This window comes from Salvelinus fontinalis, unplaced genomic scaffold, assembly GCF_029448725.1.
Source record: "Salvelinus fontinalis isolate EN_2023a unplaced genomic scaffold, ASM2944872v1 scaffold_0780, whole genome shotgun sequence".
Classification (NCBI taxonomy): domain Eukaryota; kingdom Metazoa; phylum Chordata; class Actinopteri; order Salmoniformes; family Salmonidae; genus Salvelinus; species Salvelinus fontinalis.
This window is the reverse complement of record NW_026600989.1, coordinates 10,001-24,694: the sequence shown is the minus strand read 5'-3', so window position 1 is coordinate 24,694 and position 14,694 is coordinate 10,001. Positions and strand designations below refer to the sequence as shown.

At 45.6% G+C, this 14,694-nt stretch overlaps 1 protein-coding gene across 1 annotated transcript in view; it reads left to right on the top strand.

The window, feature by feature from the left end:
* The first annotated feature begins 544 nt into the window (after positions 1–544).
* The window catches only part of LOC129847336 (UDP-GlcNAc:betaGal beta-1,3-N-acetylglucosaminyltransferase-like protein 1), a 15,550-nt gene continuing 1,400 nt past the window's right edge, over positions 545–14,694 (top strand). The window contains exons 1-7 of the mRNA XM_055915098.1: positions 545–633; positions 871–1,002; positions 5,529–5,645; positions 7,211–7,310; positions 7,552–7,616; positions 11,679–11,744; positions 12,988–14,694. The exon at positions 12,988–14,694 is cut by the window's right edge and continues 1,400 nt beyond it. Of these exons, the coding sequence (XP_055771073.1) occupies positions 871–1,002; positions 5,529–5,645; positions 7,211–7,310; positions 7,552–7,616; positions 11,679–11,744; positions 12,988–13,293 (786 nt within the window). The 5' untranslated portion in view covers positions 545–633 and the 3' untranslated portion in view covers positions 13,294–14,694. The remainder of the gene's footprint in view (positions 634–870; positions 1,003–5,528; positions 5,646–7,210; positions 7,311–7,551; positions 7,617–11,678; positions 11,745–12,987) is intronic.

Genomic DNA, 14,694 nt, shown 5'->3' with positions numbered 1-14,694 from the left:
ATTGTTGGCGTTAGAGCGAGCAAGAAAGGCATTTCACTGTACTGGTGCACGTGACATTAAAACTTGATACATTACTTCACTACTGAATCACCTGGTCTGTCAAATAGATGGATTACCTGTCAAATGAAATGAGACAGACAGCATATAGGAACCATGTTGTTCTTGGACAAGAAACTGCATTGGGCTCCGATGGGAAAGGGGACATGAGACTGTTTAAACGTGACACGGGACGATATCAAGACACACTGAGCATTTCAAATCAAATTGAATTTGTCACATGCGCCGAATACAACTGGTGTAGTAGACCTTACAGTGAAATGCTTACTTACAAGCCCTTAATCAACAATGCAGTTTTAAGAAAAATACCTAAGAAAATAAGACATTAATTTTACTGAAATTATAAGACATTGTTTTACTGTTAAAACGTAATATAGTTGCGTTGCTAGGCTACTGTAAATTATTCTTATCTGCTGTTTGTACTGGGGCAGTGGGCGGGACCAAGCGAACGTCAACAATTCTGCGTCATGTGTGACTAACATTGAAAACAGCGAATCTGAAGCTTGTCCGCGTTTTAAACTGACCAATGAGCGATTTATCATCTTTGTTTGCGGAAGTGGAGCTGCTATCCTCGAGGCAAGTTTCGAGAGCAAATTTGAATGTATTTTGGTGTTGTTTTACCGCTCAAATGAAAAGCAGCTCACTCTAGAACAAGTAACATCGTAATGCAAAGTCATACATTCTAGAAGAGTAGATATCACTGTAAATATCCCACGTGTGCTTTCTCCGTTGACGTTCATTCTTTCAAATCCGCTAGCCAGTTTTCGGGAGAAAAAAAAACGCGTTTTTATCGTGTCTTCCTTGTTTGTTCAGATGAGTACCTGTTCACTGGAGCATCCCAACGGGCAGGAGGCCGACTCTGTCCCCGCCAAGCGGCTCTTCAAGGGGGAGTGCGCGCAGGATGGGTCGGTCGGAGGGGGGAACGCAAGCAGGGCCGTGGAGGTGGTAGGTGACATATCACTAATCTCGGCAACAACCCAGAACCAACATTGTTACCTCTGTTTGTCCACGAGAGAACATTTCACTGGCCTAGATAATCAGACCGGATGGAAAATGTACCCGTCTGTCAATCCGGAGTAGAAACAATAACAAAGACTCTGTTATTGTAAAATTTCTGAGGGCGGGGCCTGGAAAAATGGAACCACTCAAATTCATGGACTGAGCTTTGGAAGCAAGGACTGACCATCCAAGATATACAAATGATAGCTTTAAGCATGTTTTAACGCTATACAGTGTTTTTTATAAACATTTACAATGCTGACAAACATTGGAGTAAAACAAGCTCATATCAAGAATGTATAATGATGTTGCAATTGCAGATTGGCGTTTTACCTTGTTTTTGTTTACTTTGTGGCAGCACATCTGGTTGGTGCCTGTTCGCACGTTGGCTAATATTAATTAGCTAGCCGATTTGACACAATGTCTGTTCCTCTCTAGTCTATAGTCATGCCAGTGTATAACCCCTCCTGTCTGTCTCTCTCTAGTCTATAATCATGCCAGTGCATAACCCCTCCTGTCTGTCTCTCTCTAGTCTATAGTCATGCCAGTGTATAACCCCTCCTGTCTGTCTCTCTCTAGTCTATAGTCATGCCAGTGCATAACCCCTCCTGTCTGTCTATAGTCATCCCAGTGTATAACCCCTCCTGTCTGTCTCTCTCTAGTCTATAGTCATGCCAGTGTATAAAACCTCCTGTCTGTCTGTCTCTAGTCTATAGTCATGCCAGTGTATAAAACCTCCTGTCTGTCTGTCTATAGTCATGCCAGTGTATAACCCCTCCTGTCTGTCTCTCTCTAGTCTATAGTCATCCCAGTGTATAACCCCTCCTGTCTGTCTATAGTCATCCCAGTGTATAACCCCTCCTGTCTGTCTATAGTCATCCCAGTGTATAACCCCTCCTGTCTGTCTCTCTCTAGTCTATAGTCATCCCAGTGTATAAAACCTCCTGTCTGTCTGTCTATAGTCATGCCAGTGTATAACCCCTCCTGTCTGTCTCTCTCTAGTCTATAGTCATGCCAGTGCATAACCCCTCCTGTCTGTCTATAATCATGCCAGTGTATAACCCCTCCTGTCTGTCTCTCTCTAGTCTATAGTCATGCCAGTGCATAACCCCTCCTGTCTGTCTATAGTCATCCCAGTGTATAACCCCTCCTGTCTGTCTCTCTCTAGTCTATAGTCATCCCAGTGTATAAAACCTCCTGTCTGTCTGTCTATAGTCATGCCAGTGTATAACCCCTCCTGTCTGTCTCTCTCTAGTCTATAGTCATCCCAGTGTATAACCCCTCCTGTCTGTCTGTCTATAGTCTATAGTCATCCCAGTGTATAACCCCTCCTGTCTGTCTCTCTCTAGTCTATAGTCATCCCAGTGTATAACCCCTCCTGTCTGTCTGTCTATAGTCATGCCAGTGTATAACCCCTCCTGTCTGTCTCTCTCTAGTCTATAGTCATGCCAGTGTATAACCCCTCCTGTCTGTCTCTCTCTAGTCTATAATCATGCCAGTGTATAACCCCTCCTGTCTGTCTGTCTATAGTCATGCCAGTGTATAACCCCTCCTGTCTGTCTGTCTCTAGTCTATAGTCATCCCAGTGTATAACCCCTCCTGTCTGTCTCTCTCTAGTCTATAGTCATGCCAGTGTATAACCCCTCCTGTCTGTCTCTCTCTAGTCTATAGTCATGCCAGTGTATAACCCCTCCTGTCTGTCTGTCTCTAGTCTATAGTCATGCCAGTGTATAACCCCTCCTGTCTGTCTCTCTCTAGTCTATAATCATGCCAGTGTATAACCCCTCCTGTCTGTCTCTCTCTAGTCTATAGTCATGCCAGTGTATAACCCCTCCTGTCTGTCTCTCTCTAGTCTATAGTCATGCCAGTGTATAACCCCTCCTGTCTGTCTCTCTCTAGTCTATAGTCATGCCAGTGTATAACCCCTCCTGTCTGTCTCTCTCTAGTCTATAGTCATGCCAGTGTATAACCCCTCCTGTCTGTCTGTCTCTAGTCTATAGTCATCCCAGTGTATAACCCCTCCTGTCTGTCTCTCTCTAGTCTATAGTCATGCCAGTGTATAACCCCTCCTGTCTGTCTCTCTCTAGTCTATAGTCATGCCAGTGTATAACCCCTCCTGTCTGTCTCTCTCTAGTCTATAGTCATGCCAGTGTATAAAACCTCCTGTCTGTCTATAGTCTATAGTCATGCCAGTGTATAACCCCTCCTGTCTGTCTGTCTCTAGTCTATAGTCATGCCAGTGTATAACCCCTCCTGTCTGTCTCTCTCTAGTCTATAATCATGCCAGTGTATAACCCCTCCTGTCTGTCTCTCTCTAGTCTATAGTCATGCCAGTGTATAACCCCTCCTGTCTGTCTCTCTCTAGTCTATAATCATGCCAGTGTATAACCCCTCCTGTCTGTCTCTCTCTAGTCTATAGTCATGCCAGTGTATAACCCCTCCTGTCTGTCTCTCTCTAGTCTATAATCATGCCAGTGTATAACCCCTCCTGTCTGTCTCTCTCTAGTCTATAGTCATGCCAGTGTATAACCCCTCCTGTCTGTCTCTCTCTAGTCTATAATCATGCCAGTGTATAACCCCTCCTGTCTGTCTCTCTCTAGTCTATAATCATGCCAGTGTATAACCCCTCCTGTCTGTCTCTCTCTAGTCTATAATCATGCCAGTGTATAACCCCTCCTGTCTGTCTCTCTCTAGTCTATAATCATGCCAGTGTATAACCCCTCCTGTCTGTCTCTCTCTAGTCTATAGTCATGCCAGTGTATAACCCCTCCTGTCTGTCTCTCTCTAGTCTATAGTCATGCCAGTGTATAACCCCTCCTGTCTGTCTCTCTCTAGTCTATAGTCATGCCAGTGTATAAAACCTCCTGTCTGTCTATAGTCTATAGTCATGCCAGTGTATAACCCCTCCTGTCTGTCTGTCTCTAGTCTATAGTCATGCCAGTGTATAACCCCTCCTGTCTGTCTCTCTCTAGTCTATAATCATGCCAGTGTATAACCCCTCCTGTCTGTCTCTCTCTAGTCTATAGTCATGCCAGTGTATAACCCCTCCTGTCTGTCTCTCTCTAGTCTATAATCATGCCAGTGTATAACCCCTCCTGTCTGTCTCTCTCTAGTCTATAGTCATGCCAGTGTATAACCCCTCCTGTCTGTCTCTCTCTAGTCTATAATCATGCCAGTGTATAACCCCTCCTGTCTGTCTCTCTCTAGTCTATAGTCATGCCAGTGTATAACCCCTCCTGTCTGTCTCTCTCTAGTCTATAATCATGCCAGTGTATAACCCCTCCTGTCTGTCTCTCTCTAGTCTATAGTCATGCCAGTGTATAACCCCTCCTGTCTGTCTCTCTCTAGTCTATAATCATGCCAGTGTATAACCCCTCCTGTCTGTCTCTCTCTAGTCTATAGTCATGCCAGTGTATAACCCCTCCTGTCTGTCTCTCTCTAGTCTATAATCATGCCAGTGTATAACCCCTCCTGTCTGTCTCTCTCTAGTCTATAATCATGCCAGTGTATAACCCCTCCTGTCTGTCTCTCTCTAGTCTATAGTCATGCCAGTGTATAACCCCTCCTGTCTGTCTCTCTCTAGTCTATAGTCATGCCAGTGTATAACCCCTCCTGTCTGTCTCCCTCTAGTCTATAGTCATGCCAGTGTATAAACCCTCCTGTCTGTCTCTCTCTAGTCTATAGTCATGCCAGTGTATAACCCCTCCTGTCTGTCTCTCTCTAGTCTATAGTCATGCCAGTGTATAAAACCTCCTGTCTGTCTATAGTCTATAGTCATGCCAGTGTATAACCCCTCCTGTCTGTCTGTCTCTAGTCTATAGTCATGCCAGTGTATAACCCCTCCTGTCTGTCTCTCTCTAGTCTATAGTCATGCCAGTGTATAACCCCTCCTGTCTGTCTCTCTCTAGTCTATAATCATGCCAGTGTATAACCCCTCCTGTCTGTCTCTCTCTAGTCTATAGTCATGCCAGTGTATAACCCCTCCTGTCTGTCTCTCTCTAGTCTATAATCATGCCAGTGTATAACCCCTCCTGTCTGTCTCTCTCTAGTCTATAGTCATGCCAGTGTATAACCCCTCCTGTCTGTCTCTCTCTAGTCTATAATCATGCCAGTGTATAACCCCTCCTGTCTGTCTCTCTCTAGTCTATAGTCATGCCAGTGTATAACCCCTCCTGTCTGTCTCTCTCTAGTCTATAATCATGCCAGTGTATAACCCCTCCTGTCTGTCTCTCTCTAGTCTATAGTCATGCCAGTGTATAACCCCTCCTGTCTGTCTCTCTCTAGTCTATAATCATGCCAGTGTATAACCCCTCCTGTCTGTCTCTCTCTAGTCTATAATCATGCCAGTGTATAACCCCTCCTGTCTGTCTCTCTCTAGTCTATAATCATGCCAGTGTATAACCCCTCCTGTCTGTCTCCCTCTAGTCTATAGTCATGCCAGTGTATAAACCCTCCTGTCTGTCTCTCTCTAGTCTATAGTCATGCCAGTGCATAACGCCTCCTGCTGGCTGGATGATTGTCTGCAGGGGATTTTGAACCAGGACTACACTGGCTCTATGGAACTGTCTGTCTACGATGACGCCAGCACTGTGAGTTACTAGAATACTACTATAGAACTACTGCAGTCCTACTAATACTACTGCACTGTGAGTTACTAGAATACTACTATAGTACTACTGCAGTACTACTAATACTACTGCACTGTGAGTTACTAGAATACTACTATATTACTACTGCAGTACTACTAATACTACTGCACTGTGGATTACTAGAATACTACTATAGTGCTACTACAGTACTACTAATACTACTGCACTGTGGGTTATCAGAATACTACCACAGTACTACTACAGTACTATCAATACTACAGCAATGTGAATAATCAGAATACTACTACAGTACTACTAATACTACAGCATTGTGAGTTATTGAATGCTACTATAGTACTACTGCAGTAGTACCAATACTACAGCACTGTGAGTTATCAGAATACTACTACAGTACTACTACAGTAGTACCAATGCTACAGCACTGTGAGTTACTAGAATACTACTATAGTACTACTGCAGTACTACTAATACTACTGCACTGTGGGTTACTAGAATACTACTATAGTACTACTACAGTACTACTAATACTACTGCACTGTGGGTTATCAGAATACTACTACAGTACTACTACAGTACTACTACAGTAGTACCAATACTACAGCACTGTGAGTTATTGAATGCTACTATAGTACTAGTACCAATACTACAGCACTGTGAGTTATCAGAATACTACTACAGTACTACTACAGTGGTACCAATACTACAGCACTGTAAGTTATTGAATGCTACTATAGTACTACTGCAGTAGTACCAATACTACAGGACTGTGAGTTATCAGAATACCACTACAGTACTACTAATACTACTGCACTGTGAGTTACTAGAATACTACTATAGAACTACTGCAGTCCTACTACTACTACTGCACGGTGAGTTACTAGAATACTACTGCAGTACTACTAATACTACTACACTGTGGGTTACTAGAATACTACTATAGTACTACTACAGTACTACTAATACTACTGCACTGTGAGTTATCAGAATACTACGACAATACTACTACAGTACTACCAATACTACAGCAATGTGAATAATCAGAATACTACTACAGTACTACTACAGTACTACTAATACTACAGCACTGTGAGTTATCAGAATACTACTACAGTACTACTACAGAGTTACCAATACTACAGCACTATGAGTAATTGAATGCTACTATAGTACTACTGCAGTACTATTCATACTACAGCACTGTGAGTTATTGAATGCTACTATAGTACTACTGCAGTATTACCAATACTACAGCACTGTGAGTTATCAGAATACTACTATAGTACTACTGCAGTTGTACCAATATTACAGCCCTGTGAGTTATTGAATGCTACTATAGTACTACTGCAGTATTACCAATACTACAGCACTGTGAGTTATCAGAATACTACTATAGTACTACTGCAGTTGTACGAATACTACAGCACTGTGAGTTATCAGAATGCTACTACAGTACTACTACAGTAGTACCAATACTACAGCACTGTGAGTTACATACGTGCGTGTATGGGTTGTGTGTGCGTGGTTTTGTGTGTTTTGTGTGTCAGGATGGTTCCAGAGCGATAGTGGAGGGATGGAGGGAGAGGCTGGAAAGGAGAGGTGTTTCCATGGTGATCTCTGGCCATGACTCCGCCCAACCCAGGGGAGGTAAGTGTACGAACGCAAGGTGTGTGTATGAGAGGTGTGTGTGTATGAGAGGTGTGTGTGTATGAGAGGTGTGTGTGTATGAGAGGTGTGTGTATGAGAGGTGTGTGTATGCGAGGTGTGTGTATGCGAGGTGTGTGTATGCGAGGTGTGTGTATGCGAGGTGTGTGTATGCGAGGTGTGTGTACGCGAGGTGTGTGTTTTGTAACAGACCCCATGTTGTTCTCCTCTGTCTCTCCTCCAGTGGGTCATGCCAAGAACCAGGCTGTGTCTCAGAGCTCTGGAACCTACCTCTGCTTTCAGGACGCTGTGAGTCACAACGTGTTTATGTTAACCTGTCTCCTGTGTGTTTGTGTGATAATGTGTGTGTCAGTATGTGGGAGAGGGAGGCGGAGTGAGAATGTGTGTGTGTGTGTGTGTGTGTGTGTGTGTGTGTGTGTGTGTGTGTGTGTGTGTGTGTGTGTGTGTGTGTGTGTGTGTGTGTGTGTGTGTGTGTGTGTGTGTGTTGTAGAGGTCTGGAGGGAGTCATCGTCATGCTCGAGCTGCTGCTGTCTGACACATCTGGGCCACGTTTAGTAAGACACACACACACACACACACACACACACACACACACACACACACACACACACACACACACACACACAGGCTATATAACAGGTGGGTACTGTATCAGAGTAAATGTTTGACAGAGCTGTCAGAATAACATGAGTACTGAGACTCCAGTCTGTGTGAGTGTTTGTGTTAGAGTGTGTGTGTGTTACACTTAGTAATTGCTAAATGAGCCTAAGCTCCACTCCACTGCATGTTACCGGTGTAATGTCAATGGGCGAGTTTGTTTTTCATGGCCCGGTGCCAGAGGTGGGCAGAGTTTTTACATTTCAGACCATTCCATTGGCGCGCATCTGAGAGCCAGAGAACCAAAGCACTAAACAGAGACATCGCAGCCAGGGACACACACACACACACACACACTCGGATATGCTCTGGCTTGTGACGCACGAAAAATACAAAATATGAAAATGGAACTGAATTATAGTCACGAGTTCTGGCCCCCGCCGTGTGTGTGTGTGTGTCTAAGATGCCTGGGGCTGTTCTGTGCCCCAAAAAAAGCATAATTCCTGAAATGAGACTCTTTCTTATCCCGACTGGGCTGAAACAGAGTTGAAAGAAAACGGTGATAACATCAGACCTAGAAATATAATGAAATGGTCAAATAGAGTTCATTATCTCTCTAAATATTATCCTCTCCGCCCTCTCAGAGTTTAATAGAATGAGTCAGGGAGATCCGAAGTAAAAACATTTTTTGGGGGTGGGGTGTCTCATATCGAAATCATTGGCTGAGCCTCTGGACTGAGAACAGGAAGTTAAATGTATTGAGCTTATTAGAATAGTAGTTAAGTTGAATTAGTTTCTCCATAATCCATGAAGAGAATGAAGCAGTGAGTCCTGTTTCCTGAAGAAGTAACGCCTGTTTCTGTGCGCCTGTTTCTGTGCGCCTGTTTCTGTGTAGCCAGTTAGTGTGCGGAAACGGTTAGCGTGCGGATACGGTTAGCGTGCAGAAACGGTTAGCGTGCGGATACGGTTAGCGTGCGGATACGGTTAGCGTGCGGAAACGGTTAGCGTGCGGATACGGTTAGCGTGCAGAAACGGTTAGCGTGCGGAAACGGTTAGCGTGCGGAAACGGTTAGCGTGCAGAAACGGTTAGCGTGCGGATACGGTTAGCGTGCGGAAACGGTTAGCGTGCGGAAACGGTCATTTCTAAAACCTTCCCAATTAAATGTTGACTGTAAAGTAGGCCACCTGGCAGAATGATATCGTTATGATTTCTATCAATGCGGTGGGCATTTGTTTTACAAACTCTCCCATCACATGTACACTGCTACTAGAACCGCTATAGAGACACCGCTAACCAAACACAACAGTGTCTCTCTGGGGCACAATTCAATTAAAGGGCAGCTACTCTTGAACTCTCCTGATGTGGTTTAACAGTTGTTGTGGAATTAGAACACTCAATTTGGTGTTTGTCCCATTTTGTGAATTCTTGGTTGGTGAGCGGACCCCAGACCTCACAACCATAAAGGCCAATGGGTTCTATAGCTGATTCAAGTATTTTTTAGCCAGATTCTAATTGGTATGTCGAATTTTATGTTCCTTTTGATGGCGTAGAAGGCCCATCTTGCCTTGTCTCTCAGATCGTTCACAGCTTTGTGGAAGTTGCCTGTGGCGCTGATGTTTAGGCCAAGGTATGTATAGTTTTTTTGTGTGCTCTAGGGCAACGGTGTCTAGATGGAATTTGTATTTGTGAGACAGTCTGATGAGTTATCCCTCCCTCTCTCCCTCTGTAAGTACTACTCTGTCTATCTAGAGCCCAGGGAGAGTACAGAGTACAATCTCTTGCTGAGATTTACTGTCAGGGCCCAGGTCTGGCAGAATCTGTGCAGAAGATCTAGGTGCTGCTGTAGGCCCTCCTTGGTTGGGGACAGAAGATCTAGGTGCTGCTGTAGGCCCTCCTTGGTTGGGGACAGAAGATCTAGGTGCTGCTGTAGGCCCTCCTTGGTTGGGGACAGAAGATCTAGGTGCTGCTGTAGGCCCTCCTTGGTTGGGGACAGAAGCACCAGATCATCAGCAGACATTTGACTTCAGATTCTAGTAGGCTGAGGCCGGGTGCTGCAGACTGTTCTAGTGCCCTCGCCAATTTGTTGATATATATGTTGATATATATGTTGAAGAGTGCGGGGCTTAAGCTGCATCCCTGTGTCACCCCATGGCCCTATGGAAAGAAGAACCTCACACTTGTTGTTTGTGAACATGGGTTTCATAATGTCCAATGTTTTTCCCCCCAACACCACTTTCCATCAATTTATATAGTAGACCCTCATTTCTGGTTTTCTCTCTCTTTCTCTCTCTCTCTTTCTCTCTCTCGCTTTCCACATCTGTCTCTCTGTCTCTCTCTTTCCACCTCTGTCTCTCTCTGTCTCTCTCTCTCTCTCTCTCTCTCTGTCTCTCTCTCTGTCTCTCTCTCTGTCTCTGTCTCTGTCTGTCTCTCTCTGTCTCTCTCTCTGTTTCTCTCTCTCTCTGTCTCTCTGTCTCTCTGTCTCTGTCTCTCTCTCTCTCTGTCTCTCTCTGTCTCTCTCTCTCTCTCTCTCTCTCTCTCTCTCTCTCTCTCTCTCTCTCTCTCTCTCTGTCTCTCTCTCTGTCTCTGTCTACCTCTCTCTGTCTCTCTCTCTCTGTCTACCTCTGGTGTGTTATGTCTGATGTGTGTGTTATGTCTGATGTGTGTGTTATGTCTGATATGTGTGTAAGTGTTGATTCTGAACATGTCTGTTTAGATCCTCTCTGAAGGTCGTGACCTCCCGGAGTGCTCTAGTCATAACAAACACACTGTTAAACCCATCAACACGCCTTGAAATGTTTGTGAGAGAGCTAACCTTGTGTGTGAGAGAGAGAGCTAACCTTGTGTGTGAGAGAGCTAGCTAACCTTGTGTGTGAGAGAGCTAGCTAACCTTGTGTGTGAGAGAGAGAGCTAACCTTGTGTGTGAGAGAGCTAGCTAACCTTGTGTGTGAGAGAGCTAGCTAACCTTGTGTGTGAGAGAGCTAGCTAACCTTGTGTGTGAGAGAGCTAGCTAACCTTGTGTGTGAGAGAGCTAGCTAACCTTGTGTGTGAGAGAGCTAGCTAACCTTGTGTGTGAGAGAGCTAGCTAACCTTGTGTGTGTGAGAGAGCTAGCTAACCTTGTGTGTGAGACAGCTAGCTAACCTTGTGTGTGAGACAGCTAGCTAACCTTGTGTGTGAGACAGCTAGCTAACCTTGTGTGTGAGACAGCTAGCTAACCTTGTGTGTGAGACAGCTAGCTAACCTTGTGTGTGAGAGCTAGCTAACCTTGTGTGTGAGAGCTAGCTAACCTTGTGTGTGTGAGAGCTAGCTAACCTTGTGTGTGTGAGAGAGCTAGCTAACCTTGTGTGTGTGAGAGAGCTAGCTAACCTTGTGTGTGTGAGAGAGCTAGCTAACCTTGTGTGTGTGAGAGAGCTAGCTAACCTTGTGTGTGTGTGTGAGAGAGCTAGCTAACCTTGTGTGTGTGTGAGAGAGCTAGCTAACCTTGTGTGTGTGTGAGAGAGCTAGCTAACCTTGTGTGTGTGTGAGAGAGAGCATGCTAACTGTAACTGTGTGTGAGAGAGAGCATGCTAACTGTAACTGTGTGTGAGAGAGAGCATGCTGACTGTAACTGTGTGTGTGAGAGAGAGCATGCTGACTGTAACTGTGTGTGAGAGAGAGAGCATGCTGACTGTAACTGTGTGTGAGAGAGAGAGCATGCTAACTGTAACTGTGTGACAGAGAGAGAGCATGCTAACTGTAACTGTTTGTGTTCCAGGATGATGTGATGATGCCTCAGCGAATACATCTCCAATACGAGGCCTGCCTCTTCAACTCTACCTCTGTAAGTACCACTCTGTCTATCTAGAGCCCAGGGAGAGAGTACAGCTCTAGTCTGATGAGTTATCCCTCCCTCTCTCCATCTCCTCCCTCCCTCTCTCCATCTCCTCCCTCCCTCTCTCCATCTCCTCCCTCCCTCTCTCCATCTCCTCCCTCCCTCTCTCCATCTCCTCCCTCCCTCTCTCCATCTCCTCCCTCCCTCTCTCCATCTCCTCCCTCCCTCTCTCCATTTCCTCCCTCCCTCTCTCTCTCCATCTCCTCCCTCTCTCTCTCCATCTCCTCCCTCTCTCTCTCCATCTCCTCCCTCCCTCTCTCCCTCTCTACCTCTCCTCCCTCCCTCTCTTCTTCTCCTCCATCTCCTCCCTCCCTCTCTTCTTCTCCTCCATCTCCTCCCTCCCTCTCTCCTGCTCTCCCTGTCTACTCTAAATGATCATAACAGACAGGAAAACCTTAACATTCTGCATGTCTGGAGTTCCCCAAATTCCTTCTGTCCTGTGTAGTGGGGTAGTGTTTCTGATAGAGTGGTGTGGGTGTATATTAAGGTGTGTCTCAGTGTGAGCTGTGGGGTTACAGGTCAAAGGTTAGGGGGTCATGTGTAGTAGGTGGGGGGGGTTGGCATGGCTAGAGAGAGAGGGACCGAGAGATAATAGAGAGAGAGACACAGAGAGTGAATGGGGAAAAGGGAAGTAAGGTCATGTGGTTTTCTCTGCTTATTTGCCCTTTGAACTGTGTGGGTGTGCAGCAGACAGGGTGTAGAGAGGAAGGGAGAGGGATTGGTTCAGCTATGTGGAATGATAATATGGGTTGACTTTAGGGTTGTTTTACATCTCCACTGGTAGATCATTCCTCTCTATCTGTCTGGTAGATCATTCCTCTCTCTCTGTCTGGTAGATCATTCCTCTCTCTCTGTCTGGTAGATCATTCCTCTCTATCTGTCTGGTAGATCATTCCTCTCTATCTGTCTGGTAGATCATTCCTCTCTCTCTGTCTGGTAGATCATTCCTCTCTATCTGTCTGGTAGATCATTCCTCTCTATCTGTCTGGTAGATCATTCCTCTCTATCTGTCTGGTAGATCATTCCTCTCTATCTGTCTGGTAGATCATTCCTCTGTCTGTCTGGTAGATCATTCCTCTGTCTGTCTGGTAGATCATTCCTCTCTATCTGTCTGGTGTGTTTGTGTGTGAGTGTCTGTGTTGATCACATGTATCTAGTAGATCACTAAGAGATATGTCTGTGTTTCTCTCAGTTGATTGGCTGTCAGGTCCGCAGGGATCCAGAGGGATCTACTGAGCGCTACACACGCTGGATCAACAACATCAGCCAGGACCAACTCAGCACCCAGGTAACACACACTCAGGATGTGTGTGTATGTGGGAGTCGCGTGCCAGGCAGTGGCCAGGTCCGATGGAAACAGGATGCGTACCGGGAGCCTGCAGTTTACACACACACACACACATACACACACACACACACACACACACACACACACACACACACACACACACACACACACACACACACACCCAAGGAAGCAGGAGGACCGCTTGTGTAAAATTCCAGAATTGTTTTACCTACATTTGTGTGTGTGACTGAGAGAGAGATGACTCCTGGCTTTAGGATGGGCTGGTATCGCGCAAAATTCCCAGGTTTTCCAAAGATCCCAGTTGGAAGATTCCCGGAATCAGGAGAGAATAAGAATCTTCCAACCAGGAATTTTCTGAAAGTTGGCTGAATTTTGCAACCCTAAATACTTGAGTGGAAGTAAAGCTCTGTGATTCAGCTCTAACTCAGTGGGAGGAAAGTAAAGCTCTGTGATTCAGCTCTAACTCAGTGGGAGGAATGTAAAGCTCTGTGATTCAGCTCTAACTCAGTGAGAGGAAAGTAAAGCTCTGTGATTTAGTGCAGTCCTGTCGTCTAGGAGACAGGACTGCATACAACTGACCTGGATTGTGCCTGGCTGGGCCACTTGTAGACACACACACACACAAACACACTCTGTACAGACACACACACACACACACACACACACACACACACACACACACACACACACATTGTACAGACACACACACACACACACACTCTGTACACACTCTGTACAGACACACACGCTGTGTATACACACACACTGTATAGACACACACACACTCTGTACACACACTGTACAGACACACACACAGCCTATAGAATTCTTTTGCAGACATTCCTAGTAAATATAATGTCTATGGTATTGAATTTCATGGGCCAGAATGAGATCATAGGTTCTGTTGGTGTGGTGATTATCTCTACATATGAGTTTCTCTCAATCTCATTCTCTCCCTCTCCCTCTTTCTCTCCCTCTTTCTCTCTCTCCCTCTCTCCCTCTCTTTCTCTCCCTCTTTCTCTCCCTCTCTTTCTCTCCCTCACACTTGTTCTATTTCTCCTTCCCTTTGTGTGTAGTAATCTAACCCCTCAGTAACCCTCTACTCCTTTCCCTCTCTCCTCCTCTCCTCTCTCTCTCCTTCTCTCTCTCCTCCTTCCCTCTCTCCTCCTCTCCTTCTCTCTCTCCTTCTATCTCTCTCTCCTCTCCTGCTCTCTCTCTTCTCCTCTCCTGCTCTCTCTCTTCTCCTCTCCTGCTCTCTTTTCTCCTCTCCTGCTCTCTCTCTCTTCTCCTCTCCTTCTCTCTCTCCTCTCCTTCTCTCTCCTGCTCTCCTCTCCTTCTCTCTATCTCTTCTCCTCTCCTTCTTTCTCTCTCTCCTGCTCTCCTCTCCTTCTCTCTCTCTCCTGCTCTCCTCTCCTTCTCTCGCTCTCTTCTCCTCTCCTTCTTTCTCACTCTCTTCTCTCCTCTCCTTCTCTCTCTCTCCTGCTCTCCTCTCCTTCTCTCTCACTCCTGCTCTCCTCTCCTCCTCTCTCTACCTCTCACCTCATCTCCTTCTCTCTCTCTCTCCTCCTCTCCCCTCCTTCTCTCTCTACC